Genomic DNA, 21,184 nt, shown 5'->3' with positions numbered 1-21,184 from the left:
ACCGGCTATACCTAGGCCTCTCAGTTCCCATGCACCAAACTCTAACATGTGAGCTAAAGAACGAGGGGGCAGGTTTTCAGACGTCTTTGAGATTCGGAATTGTTGAGATTTTGACATTTTTTTCCTATCCCAAATCAGGACAAAGTCAAAATCTCAAAACAATTTGTGAGACAGACATCTGGACCAGCTCAGTCGGAACATTTCATTTCCACTCATTTCTAAGTATTGCAGTTTTCGTTTGTTTTCTTATCTTTTTTGAATACTGAAAATTAACTTAAATTTCTTAACAAAACATTCTTTTGAACTGAAAAAACAGAACTTTTCTTTCAAAACTGTCAGAGCAGACTTGTTTGGACTACTTCAGAACTTCTCATCGCCCACATTTTTGAAAACTAACCCTTTCCCATGAAGGATGTCAGTTTAGTAGAATCAGCATTTTCCAACCCTCCCCCCCCCAAAAAAATTGGTGATATTTACATTTTTAAATGTGCCATTCAGACATTTCCTGGCTATGCTATGTCTGCCCTACTGCACATGGCGCTGCTATCCTCTCCACCAACTTCTGACATGGCTAAACAGTCCCAGTTAAGTCACTTTTGCAACTCTGGTCCATACAACTCCTCTGGTTCTAGAGCACAAACGCAACACAGAATGGATCCTGCGGACAGGAAGCAGGACCCAAGCTATTGCTTTTCCTTCCCCTGGAATGCCGAGTTAATTTCCTGCCCCTTGACCACGACAGAGGAAGAACCTTGTTTGGAATTCTGCTGATGCCAGAGATACTTAATGGCAGCTAAGTGAATTTGGTTTGGTGATTAGGGTGGGACCATTTGGGGGTGATCTGAATGCATCCTCCCGCAACCATCTGTGTGCATGGAAAAGGGAGAGATTACCAGAGACAGAAAATGAGATCTCAGGAATAGGGGTATCAAAAAGGAAAAGGGGATCAAACCAAACTGATCAGGAAGCATTAACAGGAACAAGTCCTCCTAAGAGGAAATGATCCAATTGCTAGAAAGAAAAATAGGGAGAAAGCAGCAACACCCTTTAGGCTGGGTCTAACTCAGGAGCAGGGAGGTGTGTGCTTAAGGGACAGCTCCTTCTGCTTTCCACTGACTCCACAGAAATCAGAATCTCTTGCCAATCAACCTCAGCTCTTGGTAGAGGCCAGAGCCCTAAGGAGCTGATCATCTGCCTTCCCCACCATCTCTTCTCCATGAATCAGCACTGATACCAAGGAAATTCTCTCCTACACAAAGCTTGGAAGCAGGGGGAGAGTTACGAACCCGCTGTGGGCACCAGTCACCTTTTCAAGACGTGGAAAAAGGCAGGAAGTAGCAGCCCCAGCAGAAGGAGAAAGCTTAAAGACAGAGAGGAGGAGAAAAATGCCTTGGAATGTGAACTGCATTCTAAGTAGCCTCAGTGAATCAATGCAATAGGGGTGGATCATTATATAGCAGACCACGGCTGCCCAAGAGTGGTGGAAGTTTGAGTTTGAGCAACTGAGATTGCTGGCAGACTGGCACTTCCTCCACCTTCAAATAAAATAAACAAACAGCCTGACAACAGTGATGTACCCCCACGCCAGTTTTGATGCTTGCAATTAAAGATATCTATTTTTATATCCAATTTCAAAGTTGACTTATGGACTAAGCGACGTCCATCATTGGGAGAGCTGGGCAAAAGGCAAGCAACTTCCTCTCACCACATTAAATCTGTCAATGGCATACACAGAGAAATTCAGGGAGCAACATGTGGAAAACACTGTCCTACAGCAAGACAGGCCCTGGAACCACAAGAAGAGGGATGAGAGGACCTGGAGGACCTGTGAGCTTGAGTTCTGATAGCTGGTGGATTTAAGATGCTTTGGCTGCACTGTGGCATGGGTTTCTTGCACAAATCTGGCTCATGCCAAGTGGCCAGCACAGCCCTTGGGGATTAAACATGCAGGCAACCCTCTGCTTTAACCTCTCAAGGGAAGGGAGCAGACAGCCAGGAGACTGCCGCCTGCCCTTGTTAAACATCTAGGGCCAAACCCTCTGCTGGTATAAATGCACAATAAAGTCAATGAAGCGACACTGATTTGCATCAGCTATGGACCCAGCCCTTCATATCCAAGAGCACCCCTCAAAACTACCTCCATGCACGGGGCCCCAGAGCTAGGGAATTCACTGTGCATGGCACCCAGAATCCACCCTGGTGCCTTGGATGCTGTGTAAGGCCTAATCCCAAACCAGTGCAGACAGGATGGAAGGGGGATTTATTGTAACCCATAACAGGGGTGTCATTTACTATGGGGCAAGAATTGGCAGGATACAATATAATCACGTTTACCACCACTCCCAGCTTCTGGCAAAGAGGAAGTAATTGCCTGTTCTGTTCATTCCCTCTGAAGCACCTGGCATCGGCCCTGCTGGAAGACAGGATACTGGGCTAGCTGGACTATTAGTCTGACCCCGTAAGGCCATTCTTATGGTTTTACATATCAGCTGGGCCCTTCCCCCAAGAATTTTTCTGAAATTGACCCCTGCAAACAGCCCTGCCCTCAGGGGCCAGGGGCATAGCCAGACCGAGGGACCCGGCAGCAGGGTTCAGCATTATGTAGTCAAGTGGCACATTTATGCCACCCGCAGAAGGCAGCTCCCTCCAGGCACCCAGGCCAGGAGGGCACCTCCAGCTGGCTGCAAGGAATCTAAGGCAAACTGACATTGGCTCTCCAGAGCGGGGCAGGGTGGGGAAGCAGCCGGGTCCCTTTTTCCTCCCAAAACTCAGCCCGCTGCCTCTTTAAAAAGCAACCCCTGGCTTTGCCCCAGGCCTGGCGGTTTCATAAGAGCCCCCGGCCGGCTTTAATACAGGCGCTAAGACCCCGACCCCCCCACCCCCCAGACGGCTCTCTCTCACCCCCCGGCTGCATTTAGCCTTCATCAACTCAACTGACCTCAGCAGGAGGGGCAGAGCGGATTACCAGCACAGTATTTAATCAGGTGTATGGAATGACCTTGCCAGTGGAAACACCAAGCGAGCCAGGCACGGGGGGGGGGGGGGAGCAGAAGGCACCGCCTCTTGACTCTACCCCCGGCCCAGTATCCCCATCCTGACACCAGCCTTTCGCAGCCTGTTGGGGGCCGCTTTCCTGGAGGAATAAAGTTGCTGGGCTCCAGAGGACAGAGTAGTTGAGCGCACCAGACGCTGCCGGACCCACGGGGGGGCGGGGGGGGGGGGCGTTACCTTGCTGTCCCCCGCTCAGTGGAATAAAGCGGAGCAGGGGCAGATCGGAAGGTGAAGGGTGCTGCCGGCGACGGGCCTTTAATAATACAGTGCAATCAGCGGGCACGCATCGCGGAGATGCCGGAGCCCCCCCCCCCCCCAGCCATGCCCAGGAAGATGCAGCAGCGCCGGGGGGGGTGGGGGGGGGGCTGGGACGGGAGCTTCTCCCGGGCCCCCGCGGCTCTAGACGGAAACCCCCGGAGAACTTCGCAGCGCGGGGCGGACACGCCGCGGAGCCCTTTAGCTTTTGCAGACCCCCTCCCCCGGACGAAAACATCTGTCCGCAGCTGCTGCGGGCTGGCTCCTCCGGCCCCGGTGGCGGAAGCTGCCGGCCGAAACCTCAGCCCAGACCCCGATCTCTGGGGTTCAGAGGGAGCCTCCCTCCACCCCGCTCCTGCTTGGTCGGCCGGCCGGCTCTTGTGCGCCTGGGGAAGTTTGGAAATCAGGGCATCCAAGTTTCCTCCCCGCCGGGAGAGGCAGCGCCTGGGCGCTACACCGGGTAACGGCCCGTCTCCCCCGCCCCCCAGCGAGCCGGGCCCCCCGGCAGCCCCGCTCGGCACCGGCCCGAGCCCCCCGCCCCGAAGTGCGCCCCGCGCCCGGCGCCAGCCCTACCTTGGAAGAGGAACAACGCCGCCAGCGCCGCGACGATCGCCCAAGCCATGGAGCGGGGCATGTTTGGGTGGGTTTGCTGGCTGGGGGGGTTATTTTTATTTCCCCTCCTTCCCCCCCCCCGGCCTCGCTTCCCCCCCCCCCCTCCCTTTCCCCCGACAGCTCTCGCTTGCTCTCAAGCTGGCGGGGAGAGGTTTAAATCCAGCGTTTCGCCCCCCTCCCCGAGCGCGAAGGACGAGCGGGGGCTCCGCGCTCGCCAATTATCCCCTGGCACTGGGGCAGGAGGCGCGTTCGCCCAGCCGGCCCCGGCCAGCCCTCCTCCGCCGCGCAGCCATTGGTGCTGAGCCGGGGATGGGCAGAGCTACACCCCGCAACACACTCCCCCCACCCCCCCACCCCCGCCGCCCCGCACTCGGGCCAGCTGGTCACCGAGACACGTTGCCTGCGGCGATGGAAGGCGACGCGCCCGGGCCAGCTTTGGGTTCCTTCAGCCCACCGGGGCTGCTGGTATTGGGGTGCTGCTGCTGCTATACCCCCCGCCCCCGCCCTGGAAGTGGTTTCCATCAGGATGAGAGGTTTCAGAGTCGCAGCCCTGTTCGCCTGTATCCGCAGAAAGAAAAGGAGGACTTGCGGCACCTGGGAGACTGATGCTCAAATAAATGTCAGGTTTCAGAGCAGCAGAGCTGTAGCTCCCGAAAGCTTACGCGCCAATAAATTTGTTAGTCTCTAAGGTGCCACAAGTCCTCCTCTTCTTTTCTCAAATAAATTTGTTAGTCTCTCGGGCTACCTTCACCGTGGTGCTAGGCAGGGTTTGCAGCTTGGAGCGGGCCGTGCACTTGGAAAAGAAAGTGAACCAGTCACTCCGTGATCTGCACAAGCTGGCAACTGACAAGAACCACCCTCATTTGTGCCTTGTATCCGATGAAGTGAGCTGTAGCTCACGAAAGCTTATGCTCTAATAAATTTGTTAGTCTCTAAGGTGCCACAAGTCCTCCTTTTCTTTTTGCAAATACAGACTAACAGGGCTGCTACTCTGCTTTAAAATGCTGTGTGCAAATCTGGCAACTGGGCTTTGACACTCTGGTCAGCAGCTCGAGTCCAAGCCTACAGAGGAGCCTGGGGTTAAAGGCAAGATGCCAACCCCAGTTAAAAGCCAAGTGGTGGGGGTATGTCTACAGTGCAATAAAACCCTGAGTCTCAGAGCAATTGACTCAGGATCAGGCCACCGGGGTAACGATTGCAATGTGAATGTTCAGGCTTGGGATGGAGCCCAGAGTCCGAGACCCCTCTCACCCACGTGGGGTCTCGCCCAGGTTCCAGCCAGAGCCCAAATGTCTACACTGCAATTCTTAGCTCCGCAGCCCAAGCCCCGTGAGTCTGGGTCATTTGCAGCTGCAGGTCTCTCATTGCAATATAGATGTGGCATCGTCGAGCTGTCAAGGGATTTTCAGACAAGAAACAAGCGTAAGTTTGCACTGCTTGTTTTTAGATTTACACAACCCCTGCTTCCTAACCCCATTACATCCAATCATCAACCATCGCTTCTTAATCATTCATTCACCAGAGCAATGTCTTTTCCATTCACCTTGTCTGCCGGTGCCTCCTCCAAGCCATGATCGCCTTCCTCCTCCAGGGCGGCGGACGACAAAAGGCCACCATGCTCATCGGGGTGTTGCATGAGTAGTTGGGCTTTGGGTTCCGGTTCTGGCGTATCCATCAATGGCTGGGCCAAAGGAATCCCCTTGGCTTCTCCCTCATCCTCTTCAGAACTGTCGCTGCTGTAGCGCTTTCTCCACACAACTCCAAAGGTCCTCCGGGCTAAAACAAAGTCCGAAGTTTTCACAGGGGTGGTAAAGGAGTCCACGTTTCCTCTCAGCCTTTCCACAATTTCTAAAACACATCTTCTTGGTAAGAGATGGCCTCCTCTGCCCCGTGCTGGGACTTATGAGGTGATAGTGCTACACTCTGATTGGCGGAGGGCGTTGGGAGGAGTCCTTAGAGGGGTCACATGACTCTCTTCTGGGCGGTTGACCCCGTCCCAGAACCCACCCTATTTTGGTCAAATCTCTTTTCGGGGCTGTCCTCTGTGGCCGAAACCCATCGCGCTTGGTAGAGGGTGGTGGGAGGAGTTCTTAGAGGGGTCACATGAGCCACTTCCTGGTGGGTCACCCGGCCCCAGAATTCCCCCCAATTGATCAAATCTCCTCTTGGGGTGGTCCCCAGCAGCTAAAACCCCTCTTGATTGGTAGAGGGCAGTGGGAGGAGTTCTTAGAGGGCTCACACAAACCCCGGAACTCTCCCTGATTGGTCAAATCTTCTCTCAGGGCATTCCTGTCAGGGCAAAACCCATCCTGATTGGTAGAGGACAGTGGGAGGAGTTGTTACAGGGGTCACATGACACACCTTGCTTCCCGACAGGTGTCCGCCTTGACCCCGGAAGTAATACCCCCATGAGGTGGGACATCAGTGACCGGTGTGCAGGGTTTACGGGGTCAAGCGGTGGGTTAACATATGATTGATGGTAGGGCCTTTATACTACTCGCTCCCGCTACCCAAACTTAGAAGAAGAGAGACTGTAATACTGAAGAGAAAGAAAGGAATGCTTTAAATGCTTGTACAGTGCTGTAAATTCTTTTCCCCCGGGTTACAAAACATTAATTTATATTTTTTATTTTACTATTTTTATTTGTTTTATAACAAAATACAGCAACTATAATACTGGCCAGTATTATACATTTATAAATATAATACAAAACTCTAATACTGGCCCGTATTAGCCATTCTCCTCCTGCTCAGATGCTGTAAGTGAGAGAAGGATCAGGCCCTGTAAAGGAGTCTGGGTTGATTTTTTATGACTCACAGTGTTTTTATTACACATCAGGACATCTAGTCATTCTGATGGACATGCAGCCTCTGGACAAGCTCAGTGATGAGCATGTACATTATATTGCTTGCTCAGGGGTCATTACTATAGAAACAGCCAAGTACTGGCCCAGATCCTCCCATACACCTGAGCTTTAGACTCTGGGTTGTTCTAAATGATGCTGTCCTGTAACAGCCATTGCTGTACGGGAGATTGCTGTAGCAGAGGGGTCGGCAACGTTTGGCGTGCAGCCCCCCAGGGTAAGCCCCCTGGCGTGCCAGGCCAGTTTATTTACCTGCCGCTTCCCAGGTTTTGCCTATCGCGGATCCCACTAGCCGTGGTTCCCCGCTGCAGACCGATGGAGGTTGCAGGAAGCCGTGGCCAGCACATCCCTCGCCCCGCGATCGGCCAAACCTTTCAGACGTTGCCAAACCTTGCTGTAGCACAACACACACTGTGTGTGCCTGTGGTGGGCTGGTCACCCGCTCCTGCCCTGAAGGGCTTGAAATCAGTCCTGGGAGAGGGCTGAGACTGGGAGAGGGCTGCTGCTGCTGGGAGAGAGAGTGTGTGTGGGGGTTTTTTTTCATCTCCTCCCATCCACTTTCCAGTGGCAAATGAGAAAAGGACAAAGGGCAGAGAAATGGGGAGGGAGGGATAATTTTTCAAAGGCTTTTTTTAAATTGTTCATCAAAAACCTGAAATGTTTAGAAAGAAGCAAATTTTTTCTACAACACTATCAAGAAAAAGGCCAATTTACCAACCAAAGAGCTCAGGCTCTAGTCTAAAGAGGAGCGAAAGAAGCAGGGCTGAAATAGGTACAGAATATAATGACAGGAGGGGGGTGCTCCTATTTGCCTCCCCCTTCACCTGTCCCAGTGTTGCAAGAGCAATGGGATGCTCTGTGAAAGCAAGTGTCAAGGGAAGATGCATAACTAGCCAGGGGAACTCACTGCCACTAGGTGTCACTGACATTGCGAGCCTGGCAGGATTCAGACAAGGGAGGAGAGGCTGAGGGAGCTGGGATTGTTTAGTCTGCAGAAGAGAAGAATGAGGGGGGATTTGATAGCTGCTTTCAACTACCTGAAAGGGGGTTTCAAAGAGGATGGCTCTAGACTGTTCTCAATGGTAGCAGATGACAGAACGAGGAGTAATGGTCTCAAGTTGCAATGGGGGAGGTTTAGATTGGATATTAGGAAAAACTTTTTCACTAAGAGGGTGGTGAAACACTGGAATGCGTTACCTAGGGAGGTGGTAGAATCTCCTTCCTTAGAGGTTTTTAAGGTCAGGCTTGACAAAGCCCTGGCTAGGATGATTTAACTGGGACTTGGTCCTGCTTTGAGCAGGGGGTTGGACTAGATGACCTTCTGGGGTCCCTTCCAACCCTGATATTCTATGATTCTATGATTCTATGTACCCTGGGTCTTCACTGTGGGTTTAACCTGAGTTAACCCCCCCACTTTTTTTTTTCCACTGAAGACATATCCTGAGTTTAGCAAAGCTCTTCAGAGCAGGCCCATCTCCTAATAGCCATGTATGTACACGCCTGGCACAATGGGGCCGTGGTAAGTATGCCAATTAGTGCAAGCTGTGCTGCAAGTGTACTCAGGAGGATGCCTGTCTCCCTGGAACCGACAAGCACCAAGTTGCTTCTGAGATGATCTCCCCCCTTCCCTGAGCAGATGATGTCACTTCCCTCCTCCAGTCCCTCCACTGGCTCCTCCTTGCCCCAGTAATGACTCTAACCTTCTCATCCTTCTCCGTGAGGTCCCGCGCAGCCCCAGATCTTGTGTCCCCTGCTTCCCCTTTGCTCTGCCAACAAGACCAGCCTTGATGCTGCATCATTTCCTCGGTGCTCGATGTGCTTATTCTCACCTTCCCCCTTGGCATGGAAGAGCTTCCCAAACCCAGTGTGCCAAGCTCCTTGCCCTCTCTTCTTTCCTGAAGACACGCTCCTTTCACAATGCCCACCCTCACTTACCCATGCCAGAGGAAGACAGCCTCCACCCCATTATACAAGAGGCAATGAAGTGACAAGGAATAAATAGAGAGAGGAAGGATGGCTTTATGCTGATGACACTGGCCTGTGATTCGGGGGGAAAGGGATCAATTATCAGCCCTAGTATAGACTCTGTGGTACTTTGGGCAAGTTACTTCACCCCTCTGTGCCGCAATTTCCTCCCTCTGTAAAATGGGGCTCATTCCCTTACTCCCAGGATAAATTCACTAACGTGTGAGATGCTCAGGTACTCTGGTGATGGGGTCTGTAGAAACACAAAGATGTAATAAACATTCCAAGCAAACTCCTTCCCCTGGGCCTTCCAGTGGGCCGTATCTGTGGTATGATCACACGGGGAAATTAACTGGCATAGCTTTATCAGAATACTTCCTCCAATAGGCACTATTCTGGAATTTATGCCTCAAGGCTAGCATTTATTCCAAGAGTGGAATAATTATTCCAGAACAGTGTCCACCAGGGGAGTTATTCCAGCATAGCTGGAGCAAAATAATGTATCCTACTATAGCTATGCAGGTCCACTTCCCCAGGTAGACAAGTCTTGTCATTCACTCAAGCAGAGACGGTCTTGTCACTCACGTTCTGCATAGTCTTGAGTATGTTCTTGGTGCTTAAGAAATGGATCGTTTTCCTCTCTCTGCTAGGGTCCGACGCAGTACGTTCGCAGTAGGCAGGAGTGACACGGGCCCTCACCACTCTCCTCTGCTCCAGCCCAAAGATAATGGCAGCACCATGGCCTGGTCCAGCCAAAGCTCAAGAGCATCATGGGAGGTGCCAGCACACAGATTCCAAGGGACCTCAGGGTACGTCACTGCCTGTGAGAAAAGAGCCCCGGGCGCAGCCAAAGCTGGCCCGGCTCTGGCTCAGAATTGCAGTGTAGGCATTTGGCTGCGGGTAGAGTCTGAACCCAAATGTCTACACCGCCATTTTGAGCCCCGCAGCCCAAGCCTTGTGATCCCGAATTAATTGACTCTGGCTCTGAGATGCAGGGCCGGAAGTTTTTATTGCTGTGTGGGACAGGAGAAGGGCCTTTGGTGATGGGTGGGGGGGGGCAGCGGAGGGGTGCAGAACTCCTAGAGGAGCCAGAATATAGACCACGACACCAAACTAACACTGAGGACTTCACAGAAGCTGTTGCATCTCCTGTGTCGGAGGTGATCTCACACGCTGTACCACACGCACAGAAAATCCCAAGACCCGGGCGGTAGCTGAGGCAAGCTTCTGAAATCCTAAAACCTCTCCAATGCATCATCAAGGATCTACAACCTATCCTGAAGGACGACCCATCACTCTCACAGATCTTGGGAGACAGGCCAGTCCTTGCCTACAGATAGCCCCCCAATCTGAAGCAAATACTCACCAGCAATCACACACCACACAACAGAACCACTAACCCAGGAACCTATCCTTGCAACAAAGCCTGTTGCCAACTCTGTCCACATATCTATTCAGGGGACACCATCATAGGGCCTAATCACATCAGCCACACTATCAGAGGCTCGTTCACCTGCGCATCTACTAATGTGATATATGCCATCATGCGCCAGCAATGCCCCACTGCCATGTACATTGGTCAAACTGGACAGTCTCTACGTAAAAGAATAAATGGACACAAATCAGACGTCAAGAATTATAACATTCAAAAACCAGTCGGAGAACACTTCAATCTCTTTGGTCTCTCAATTACAGACCTAAAAGTGGCAATTCTTCAACAAAAAAACTTCAGAAACAGACTCCAATGAGAGACTGCTGAATTGGAATTAATTTGCAAACTGGATACAATTAACTTAGGCTTGAATAGAGACTGGGAGTGGATGTGTCATTACACAAAGTAAAACTATTTCCCCATGTTTATTCCCCCCCCCCCCCCCGACTGTTCCTCACACGTTCTTGTCAACTGCTGGAAATGGCCCACCTTGATTATCACTACAAAAGGTCCCCCCCCCCCCCCGCTCTCCTGCTGGTAATAGCTCACCTTTCCTGATCACTCTCCTTACAGTGTGTATGATAAAACCCATTGTTTCATGTTCTCTGTGTGTGTATATAAATCTCCCCACTGTATTTTCCACCAAATGCATCTGATGAAGTGAGCTGTAGCTCACGAAAGCTTAGGCTCAAATAAATTTGTTAGTCTCTAAGGTGCCACACGTACTCCTTTTCTTTTTGTGGATACAGACTAACAGGGCTGCTATTCTGAATTCTGAAATCCAGTCTACCTTTAGGATTTTGTCAGCCTTGGAGGGCCAGATGCTGCTCTCTGTTAAGCTGGGAGAAACCCCAAGGTACCCAGCTATGACAGCAAGGAGGGCCAGATAGACTCAACTGAAGTGAATGGAGTGACTCTGGATTTATTCTTTTTGTTAGTATTAGAGTAACTCCTAAAGCCTCCCAACTGTGATTGGAACCCCTTTGTGCTAGGTGCAGTACATACACAAAGTAATGGACAGTATCTCCCTGAAGAGCTTACAATCTAAATAGACAAGACCGAGAAAAAGTAGGAAACAGAAGGGAAAATCCTTGGCCAAAGGCAGACAGCAGGTCAGTTGCCAAACCGGGATAAGGACCAGGGCTACCTGCTTCCCAATTCTGTGTCCCATTCCACTGGACCATAATTCATCAGGCTTTACATGGCAGGTAATAGAGATTAGTGTTACTTTAACAATTATCTTTCAAGGAGGCACAGAGATTTCCTGTTGAAAGGATCCTTTAATGCTTTTCAAATTGCAGGGGCCATCTCCTTGTTCTGTGTTTGTACAAGGGAGTCTTGGCCCTTAACAGAAGCTCTTAAGCAATACAAATAATAAATAAATAAAAATAGTATTTCTTAATGAATGCTCACTATTTTCCTTAGTGGCAAGAACATCTCATATCACTTGGGCTGACTCACAGCTCCTTAAACAACATTATGCTCACAAAAGTGGTGATGGGGGGGAGGAATGAGGTTTCATATTTCTTCTTCTTCAGAGACTTCCAGATCCGAGCTGTTCATTTTGCAATTCAAGAGGAGAATTGGCTGCAAAGTCTCAGACAATCCAGCTGTGTTTCTCTCTCTCTCTTCTGTGACCACCTCCTATAGAGATACTTAGAATCAAATCTAGGCCAGCAGTTCTGCAGAGGAAATGTGAGGCATCTAGCAGAATCTAGCATCCGATGAAGTGAGCTGTAGCTCACGGAAGCTTATGCTCAAATAAATTTGATAGTCTCTAAGGTGCCACAAGTACTCCTTTTCTTTTTGCAAATACAGACTAACATGGCTGCTACTCTGAAACCTAGCAGAATCTAGCTCACTCTTCTAATGTCACATTGGCAGTGCTGACCATACAAAACTCTTGTTTTGGTTAGTAAGCAAACAGAGATGACTTGGTTGCATTCAAGCAAGAGAGAGGGCCCCAGATCCTCAGTGGGTGTGACAGTATTGAAAGCATATGGATCTATGCCAATTTAATACAGATAAGGAACTGGATTCTAAGCTGTTAACATGAGACCCTTTTCACATAACTTTTCTGATTAGAGCTGAGTGAAACCAGCACATTTTCTTATTTCCCCCACTAAATTTTCTGACAAAATACTTGCAGTTTTGTCCTTGTTCCAGGATTCATGACCCCTAAAGTTTTATGCTAGATGTGCTTTTGTTTCTTTTTTTAAATTTTGTATGTTTTTTGTTTGTTTGTTTGTTTGTTTTTAAGGAGTCAGGGGAAGAGGTGAAAAGGGGAGTTGTGTGAAGTGGTGGGTTGTGCATTAAAAAGAAAAAGCACATTTCTAAATCTCATGATCTTACTTTTGAATGTTCATTCAAATCAGTTGTACCTGCAAGTAAAGAAATGAAAAGAAAATTCTTTTTTTTTTTTCATGAAATTGCACAAGTTTTGCAAAATTGAAAGAAAAAACACACTACTCTCACAGGTTCTGAAGCATTCATACTTGCTGAGCAATGTGTTGCATAGCCCGAGAGAAACTCTGAGCAGAACCACGTTATTCTGAGAAGCTCTTTCAAAAATACCACCCCCCCTTCCAATTTTATTTAAATACCAATTCATTCTTGGTCTGCTGGGCACAATACCTGATATGCATCACACTCTGTCTGATTCCCCCCTGGCCTGCATCTTGTGCAGTCATTTACTACCCCAATGGGTGCAAAATATTACCACTGTCATCTAATAGCATTTTACATGCACTTTGTGCTAATATAAATGAGTCAGCAAAGTGCCTGGAAATGGGAAATCAGGTCCATTTTGACGGCTCAGCTAAACCAAAGGAGAGAGATCCTGAGCTCTGGGACTGGAAGTAGACGGTTGAAATGCCAGAAGGTTTTTGCAGCCAGACTCCGGCACATGAATGAGCAAAAAGGGCTTCTTGTAACTGAAGTCTCTTTGCTTCCCAGCTTATCCCAGACTCGGAGCTACAAATATGGTATTAGGGTTTGTGGCTTTAACGGCTGAACTTCCAAGACAGAGAGGCAGTGTGGGGAATTGTGAAGCTCTTGTTATTATGAAGAGCCATTTGGAACAAGATGCTGATTAGAGCAGGGTTCTCCCAAGGGGCTTAAACACTGAGTGATCACTGAACACTTCAGCAATCATATAAGACAAGCCCAGAGGGACACTAGAATGCAAACGTATGAGTCCTGCTGGCAAACGAAGGGAGCCAGCAATAGGGGACTAAAACACTGGTGACGAGGAATATAGTTTCAAAGATTTTGGTTTTAACTGGATTATTCTGGAGAATTTGGAGGGAAACTGCAGGGGGTGGTTGTAGGACCACTAGGGGCAGCTGCTCTGCATGACAAAGGAACTGCAGAGAAGTTTAACTGTCCATAAAGAGATTGTCTGGTTGTGGTCACTGCATGATATCTCTATAACTCTTTCTATGGATAGTTTCATCCTGAATGATCACACATCAGTGACTCACAATGTGTATGACATTAGTGACTGTTGCTGTAACAACAACAGTCCTCTAGGGCAGATTGAATTTTCCTCCAGGGCAGACTGGAATAGGCCCTGGAGGTTTTTTGCCTTCCTCTGTAGTATGGGGCACGGGTCACTTGTTGGAGGATTCTCTGCTCCTTGAAGTCTTTAAACCATGATTTGAGGACTTCAATAGCTCAGACATAGGTGAGAGGTTTTCGCAGGAGTGGGTGGGTGAGATTCTGTAGCCTGCGTTGTGCAGGAGGTCGGACTAGATGATCCTAATGGTCCCTTCTGACCTTAATATTTATGAATCTATGTCCTTCTTATCCCAACACAATGGCTGCATCTGTAATCGGACAGAGACTAAGTAACTCTCTAAAGCTTCTCTCTTCTCGCGGTCACTCCTGATGCAGATACAGGGCCCCATGCTGGTCTCACAGCTGTCTTATAGTGGTGTAACTCCTTTGACACTGACCCCTGATTGAGACCAGGGTAACAAAGCAGAGTCATGTGTGTTCTTTCCAGCTGAGCCCTCCCCCGACACTCCCCCCCATCCCTCCATAAACACTACCCATAACCGGGTCCCTCAGCTAGTAGACACCCATTGGAGATTCTCTACTTAGGGAAGAATGGTTTCAGAGTAGCAGCCGTGTTAGTCTGTATTCACAAAAAGAAAAGGAGTACTTGGGGCACCTTAGAGACTAACAAATTTATTTGAGCATAAGCTTTCGTGAGCTACAGCATCCGATGAAGTGAGCTGTAGCTCACAAAAGCTTATGCTCAAATAAATGTGTTAGTCTCCAAGGTGCCACAAGTACTCCTTTTCTTTTTAGGGTAAGAATGGGCAGGGCAAAGCTTAGAGCTATCACACATGTCCTAGAGAAGGGACAGCTCACAGTTCCAATCTCTGCCCTGCACTGACAGCTGAGGGATAACCGGGGGAGGGTGTGTGTGTTTGTTTCTTATAGTTTAAATAAATTTAACACTGGTGAAAGGTGGTAGATTGACAGGCAGCTGTAGAGGCTTAAGTCCCTTAGGTAGATCCTGGGCAGTGGCAGCGCAAGCTTCTATATATACTATATATGTCTCACGGCAGGCTGGGTGGACCCCGTTAGGGTAAGAGAAGTCAGTCATTGTGGCTCAATCAGTCCTTAGCCCCTCTGTTGGAATGGCCCAGAGAGCACACTAGACATATGCTCTGTTTGCAGAGTTATTACTCTGCAATTGTTCAATGTGTGTTTTGATATGATCAAAACTATAGTCTCTGCAGAGAAGCCCTCTGGTGCTAGCTACTGGAAAGGGGTGCTGCGATTCATCCTGCAGGGAGCTGAGCGCTCCCGTCAGCTGATGAGCGCCCTCAGTCCTCTCTGGCTTTGCTGAGAGTCAAGGGTAGTTGGTACCTTGCAGGACTGAGCCCATCTTGGAGGGCGGGGGTGTTTGTAGCCGTACCCCATCTGCAAAAAAGTCATATGACAAGGAGACACCAAGCCAGGGAGTTATAGGGGGTCAAATAATGGATGTTACAGTGCTGGTGCATGGGAGGGTGGAGAGGGGGTAGAGGAGACCCTTACATCGCCCCACCCCCAACACTCCTGCGCAGCAGACAGCCATAATTTGGCTGCTTGTGCTCTGGAGGCGAGACCCTGCAAGGTGTTCCCAGCCACTCCAGCCAGAGCTCTGGGCATTCAGCACAGCCTAGGATGGTGGCCGGGAAGTAAAAGGGGGTGGATGACCTGGAAGCACTCATCAGCCCAGTGCCTGCGTGTGGCCTTGCCCATGTTCCCCCTGAGCAGAAGCTGGTAGCTATGGGGGAGCATAGGCAGTAGAACTGGCTGGAAAACCAAATTTCCATCCCATGGAAAATGTTGAGGTTTTGTAAAGAAAATACTCCTGATTCAGGGTGCAAAGTAAAAAACTCAACATTTCTCATGGGACAAAAATTTTGATGAATCTAATTAGGGCAAATTGAAACCAATTTTTTCAGCTTGCCAGCTGCCCCCCTGGAAAGCTCTTGTCAAATTTCACCTTTGCCATGCAGTCAGAAAATGAAATTGACAAGAGCCTTCTAGGAGGCAGTCAAGGGCAGAGCACCCCAACTCCCAGCCTCCTTGCTGCTCCAGGCAGGGGGAAAGAGAAGCTGAGAGGAGCTTTCTAACTGAGCTACCAGGGAGCCATCATTTCATTTTTGCCAATGGAAAAATCAACATTTTCCAGCAAAAATCAACATTTTCCCATGTAAAAATTTCCAATGCGCTAAGAGGGCTTTTTCCAGTTGAAAATCATTCCAGTGGAAATGTCCTGACTTGCTGGAGTAGACTGAACCTGTCCCACAGGGCAGGCAGAGGCTGCCACAAACACAGTGATCCTAAGACTTCATGCCCATCTCTGGCCTTCCCAGATATGGCGACTCCAGCCCTGCTCAGGTGCTGTGCCTGAAACTTGGCTTTCACTGGATCCAAAGAACAAAGCGAATGGTTAAACTCTCTCTTCTCACAGCACGTTGAACTACAGGGCTCAAAATAAAAATGCTGGAAGCCAGACACAGCAGGAACGGGGATTTGGGCTGTAGATCTTGGAAGGAGCAAGAAGAACCAAGAGCGACAGTCAAAGGCTAAGTGCAGCCCATATACGTGCCATGATCCACTGCAGGATTGAGGGGCAAGGTGCTGGAGGGGGAATTACTGGAAACAAAGAGATCCACTGAAGCCAGTGGCCTGGGCAACATTTCTAAGGAACAAGATATTTTGCACATCTAGGCAATAAGGCTCTGCTCCCCAACAGCCACAGCCTAGATTCAAGACCCTGACCTAGAGGAGAAAGGCTCTACAACTCCTGACAGCTCCCCACTACTGGCCTTTAGCAGAACCACCAGGAGCTTTTCGCAGGGGTTTGTCTGGGACTGCCCAAGGTTCACGGTGAATCAGAGGGAGCAACTGATGGCTGGAACAGCCAATGTCTTTGGACTGGATTCAGCACCCTCATGGTCAAGGGGAGTCTTTCCATTGACTTAAATGGGGGTTGCATCAGGCCTTTTGTCTAGCAAGCTGTTAGAGCTGCCTGAGAAGATTGTGATCTAGCACACTGCCCAGCTAGGGCAAGGTACTTCCCTATTGCAACCAGGTCACCCACTCCTGTGCTTCTTATACAGCTGACCATGTAGACATTACAGCTTTGGGGGGAGAGTGCCAAAAGCCTGTAAACTACCAATGAAAGGGGTGTGAATACGATTGAAAGGAAGGAGTACGACAGAGGGTGTTGCTTCAGCTGTGTACATCTAGGCAGTGCGGCCTAGTGGACAGGGCACTAATCAGGAAAGCTGGGTTCAATTCCTGGTTCTGGCACTGGTTTCTTGGGTGCCTTTGGGCAAATCATATCTCCTGTGTCTCAGTTTCCCCATCTATTAGCTGGAAAGGATGTGATCTCCTTTGCAATCTTTGGATCTTTATGCAAGTGCTGGGTATTATTAGTGTTATCTACATACATTCTCTCTCTTTTTGTTTTACCTGCTACGCTCTCAGCACATACATAAGTTATTAACTTGGAATTTATATCACCCTTTACAGCACCTCTGGATTCGACCCTGCTCATGTAGGCAACTAATATACTGGAGTGGCTTGGAACAGTCAATTAGATTATTCCACTTAATTACCTACATTATATGCCTTAAAAAAATTAAACATATTTGTGTCTTTGCCTAAGAAAAGAGAACAGTTTATAACAGGGCCATATGCAATAGCTGCTCTTCCTAAGGATTTGGGCTATGCATTATTAATTCACACAGTGCTTGTTCTAAGCACGTATATTTACCCGACACACCAGAACAGCTCTCATAGTTTTGTGGAACATCAACTTTTCGTGCTGAACAGCAGGTGATGTTCAACAGAATGCCTTGCAATAAATGCCTAATATCTGTTACGCTCCTACATACCTACATGTTGTGCTGATATGAGCCCATAGACAACAGGGCTGCATCAAGGAGATATGGAGTCATGGGTGAGAAGGAGTTCACTCCAAGTACAATACACACTACGTATTAATAAAGAGCGATAAAGACACACCACACAGAGAACTGTCTGGAAAGCAGAATTTCCATTTCACAGGACATGATAAAATGTCCAGCTTTGAAATTTCCCATGAAACAAAGTTTTCAGGGGAAAAAATTAATGTCAGGTTAATCAAAAACAAACCAAACAACAACAACAACAACAACAACAAAAATTTTGATTTCTACTTTTTAAAAATAATTATTTTTGATCATATAAAGTAAAATAAATTTCTAAATGAAAAACTGTTTCAAAAGAAAACATCCCAATGGTCTGGTCCAAAAAATCTTGAACATTATTAAACATTTTAACCTTACTGAAGTGCTTTGTTTCATTGTTTTTTTAAAATGAAATGTTATCAAAAATCAACACAGGTCCGCAGAAAGCTTTGATTTTGACAAAAAGGCATTTTCCAATGACAAATCTTCCTGCCAGAAACTTGTTGACCGCCTCTACATATACACACATATATAATTATTTTTTGTATCATGGTAGTGTGATGACCCTGCTAGGCTAGACTAGCAGAAAGGAAAGGCAAAGGCAAACCAGGACAAAAAAGGATCATTTTAAATTTTTAGAGGTTTATAAGGGAAAACCCCAAAATGATACCAGGATCATAAATAATATAGAACATTACCAAATGCTTACTACTTATCATAATAAACTATAGGTCATGCTTCGTGTTTGTCACAGAGGTCGCGGAAGTAACGGATTCCACACTTCTGCACCGGCCAGTGTGCCTGACGCCAGGGCTGCCCAAGCAGCTGGCTCCAGGGATAGACACATTGACCTCTGCTGGACTGGCTCTGAAGCCGGCCACTCGGACGGCCCCACAGCCAGCTGCACTGGCTGTAGCTGGAGCAGCCCTGGGATCAGCCTCACCAGCTGCTTCTTGGGTGGCCCCCCGGCAGCGGTCCTGGGTCGGCCCCCAGCAACTGGTGCTGCTGGCCCCGCCCCCTCACCCCAGAAACACCCCTCCCCACAAGATTTAGTCAGGGGTATTTGTAGTATAAGTCATGGACAGGTCACGGGCCGTGAATTTCTGTTTATTGCCTGTCCATGACTTATACTACAAATACCCATGACTAAATCGTAGCCTTAACTATAGGTTATCAACTCATTACCTTTGTGAGCTTGTACCCGCTACTCCTCTTCACTCTGTGCCATTAGTACCTAGTGCATTGTTATTAGCAAGAACAAAAGAGATTACTCAACAATACACTGTGTCACTTCAGAGAAGAATCCACTTTTCCTCTCCTTGGCTCTATGTCCAGCTCCACTGTTCCTAGCTGTTCTTTGCCTCCAAGTGTTCCTTAGATTGGATGTTCCTATGGTGGTGCCTCTTTTCACCAAGTTTCTCCACAAGCTGGGTTTCTTCACCTACTGGGCTCTCACTTGTCCATTAGGCACCTTTGAACTATATTCCATCAAAGGATGTCCAAGCAGTCACTCTCTCTGTTCATACATAATCACAGGTTTCAGAGTAGCAGCCATGTTAGTCTGTATTCGCAAAAAGAAAAGGAGTACTGGTGGCACCTTAGAGACTAACAAATTTATTAGAGCATAAGCTTTCGTGAGCTACAGCTCACTTCATCGGATGCATCCGATGAAGTGAGCTGTAGCTCACGAAAGCTTATGCTCTAATAAATTTGTTAGTCTCTAAGGTGCCACCAGTACTCCTTTTCTTTCTGTTCATACACTTCAGGTCCTTTGCGGCTGGGCTTCTCATTTACTGTTTTCAGGATCTGTTTTCATCTAACCCAGCTTTTTGACCAATTCCCTTTTTCACCAATTCTATTTCCTTTCCATTTTTTCCCTTGATCCTCTCTCCGCTATGTCTGTAGATTTTATTTCCCCCTGTACTTCCCTTCTGTAGCAGTGTCTGCTCACATACCCAGCTCTGGTTTTCTGCTTCTCCTGACCTGAAATCTTTTCTGTTTTTTTTCTTTTCTCCTTCTCACTTCCCAGTGCACTATATTTATTCTCCTGTTCTTTTATCACTTCACCTCCTATCCCAGCTCTGGTTCATCTGCTAGCTCGGTATCGAGATACTTCTCCTTCCCTAACAGGTTGTTTTTTTTTTGTTTGTTTGTTTTTTTTAACCCCATCTGCCCCTTTGAGCAGATCCTGAGCCCTCTCCCAGCTGGACCTGCTCTTTCACTGCTTCTCCCTCTCCATAGGACAGCTTTCCGTGCTGTTACATCACGGCTGCAGCAGGTACGAGTGCCAGAGCGAGGGTTTCAACAGTAGCACCTATGGGCCCAAGCAAGGATCAAGGCCCCATTGTGCTAGGTGCTTTAGACACATAGGGAATAGTTCCTCCCAGAAGTAGTTATAATATATATAGACAAGACAGACAACGTGTGGGAGAAAAGAAGGTTATCCCCAATTTTACAGATGGTAAAACAGAGGCTGAGAGTTAGGGTATGTCTACAGTCCACACTGAGCCTGGGCTCTGACTCAGGTTTGACCCCAAACCCCAGTTCCGTCCACACACAAATCAATCTGACACAGGTAAAGAAGCACTCAGGACCCGTGTCCTAGGACCCTTTGTGACTTGGCTCCAAAGTCTGTCATTTTGCAGTGTGGACGCAGCTCAACTCGAAGACCTGAGTCAGAAGATCTGCATAGTGCTGTATGGACACATTAGCATGGCTGTGAGATCTGGGCCCAGCAATTGTAAACCCAGGTTTACAATGCAGTGTGGTTACTCAAGCACGGGCTTGGAAACCTTGAGTCCATCATGCCAGGTTCCACAGACCCAGGTTTACAATGCAGTATAACCATACCTTAAGTGACTTGCTGAAAGGGGCCGAGCCGGAATTAAACTCAGATCTCTGGAGTCCCAATCCAGTGCCTTGGGAACTGTTGCCTGGCTTCCAGAACAACAGATCCAGCTCCTGTATAGAGCACAAGTCTACACTGTTTCTCCTAATGGTGGCTTGCACCCTCTTATTGCATGAGAAACGGACAAGCGGCAGCACCCTGCTTTGTGAAAAGTCTTATTCAGGTGCCAGCTCCTGGAAGGGAGTGAGAAACAAGGCAGGAGTGGGGAGAAGGGTAGTTCATCCTGCTCTTTATTGTGGTTCAGTATGAGGAGTGCAGGCCCCCTTTCCCTGTGCCGTGAAGACCCCCACTCCGCTACATGGATGGAAGAGACAAAATTAGAGCTGGGAAAAAATTGTTCTAGTGGAGCTTTTTTTCTGTTGGCAAATGCCATTTGTTGAAATTGAAGCTCCCTGTTGTCAACTTCAATGGCATTTTGTTTCAAAAAAGAATTGAAACAAAGCATTTTGATGAGGTCAAAAACTTCCTCCTTTTCCAAACAACTTCTCATTTCACCATTTGTTTTATGTTGTAATATACAATAAAAAGCCAAATTGCAATGAAACATTGAGATCGGAGCCAAACAGAACATCTCAAAGGACTGGAAAAATGCAATATTTTTAAAATTGGAATGAAAACACATTTCCCAAAGTGT

At 48.3% G+C, this 21,184-nt stretch overlaps 1 protein-coding gene and 1 long non-coding RNA gene across 5 annotated transcripts in view; both read right to left on the bottom strand.

The window, feature by feature from the left end:
- NTM (neurotrimin) overlaps window positions 1–4,229 on the bottom strand; it is a 669,964-nt gene extending 665,735 nt beyond the window's left edge. The window contains exon 1 of one of the 4 annotated variants that reach the window (XM_043500940.1): window positions 3,880–4,229. In XM_043500940.1, coding sequence (XP_043356875.1) covers window positions 3,880–3,940 — 61 coding nt within the window. In that variant the 5' untranslated portion in view covers window positions 3,941–4,229. The remainder of the gene's footprint in view (window positions 1–3,879) is intronic. The other 3 variants (XM_038380967.2, XM_038380972.2, XM_043500939.1) reach the window with 3 other exon arrangements.
- Window positions 4,230–11,439: 7,210 nt separating this feature from the next.
- The window catches only part of LOC119846709, a 114,885-nt gene continuing 105,140 nt past the window's right edge, over window positions 11,440–21,184 (bottom strand). Inside the window, exon 3 of the long non-coding RNA XR_005289953.2 lies at window positions 11,440–11,823. This is a non-coding gene — a long non-coding RNA (uncharacterized LOC119846709). The remainder of the gene's footprint in view (window positions 11,824–21,184) is intronic.

Source organism: Dermochelys coriacea, chromosome 22 (assembly GCF_009764565.3).
Source record: "Dermochelys coriacea isolate rDerCor1 chromosome 22, rDerCor1.pri.v4, whole genome shotgun sequence".
Lineage (NCBI taxonomy): Eukaryota > Metazoa > Chordata > Testudines > Dermochelyidae > Dermochelys > Dermochelys coriacea.
Note: the sequence above shows the minus strand (reverse complement) of the source record. Positions and strands in the feature narration are given on the sequence as shown.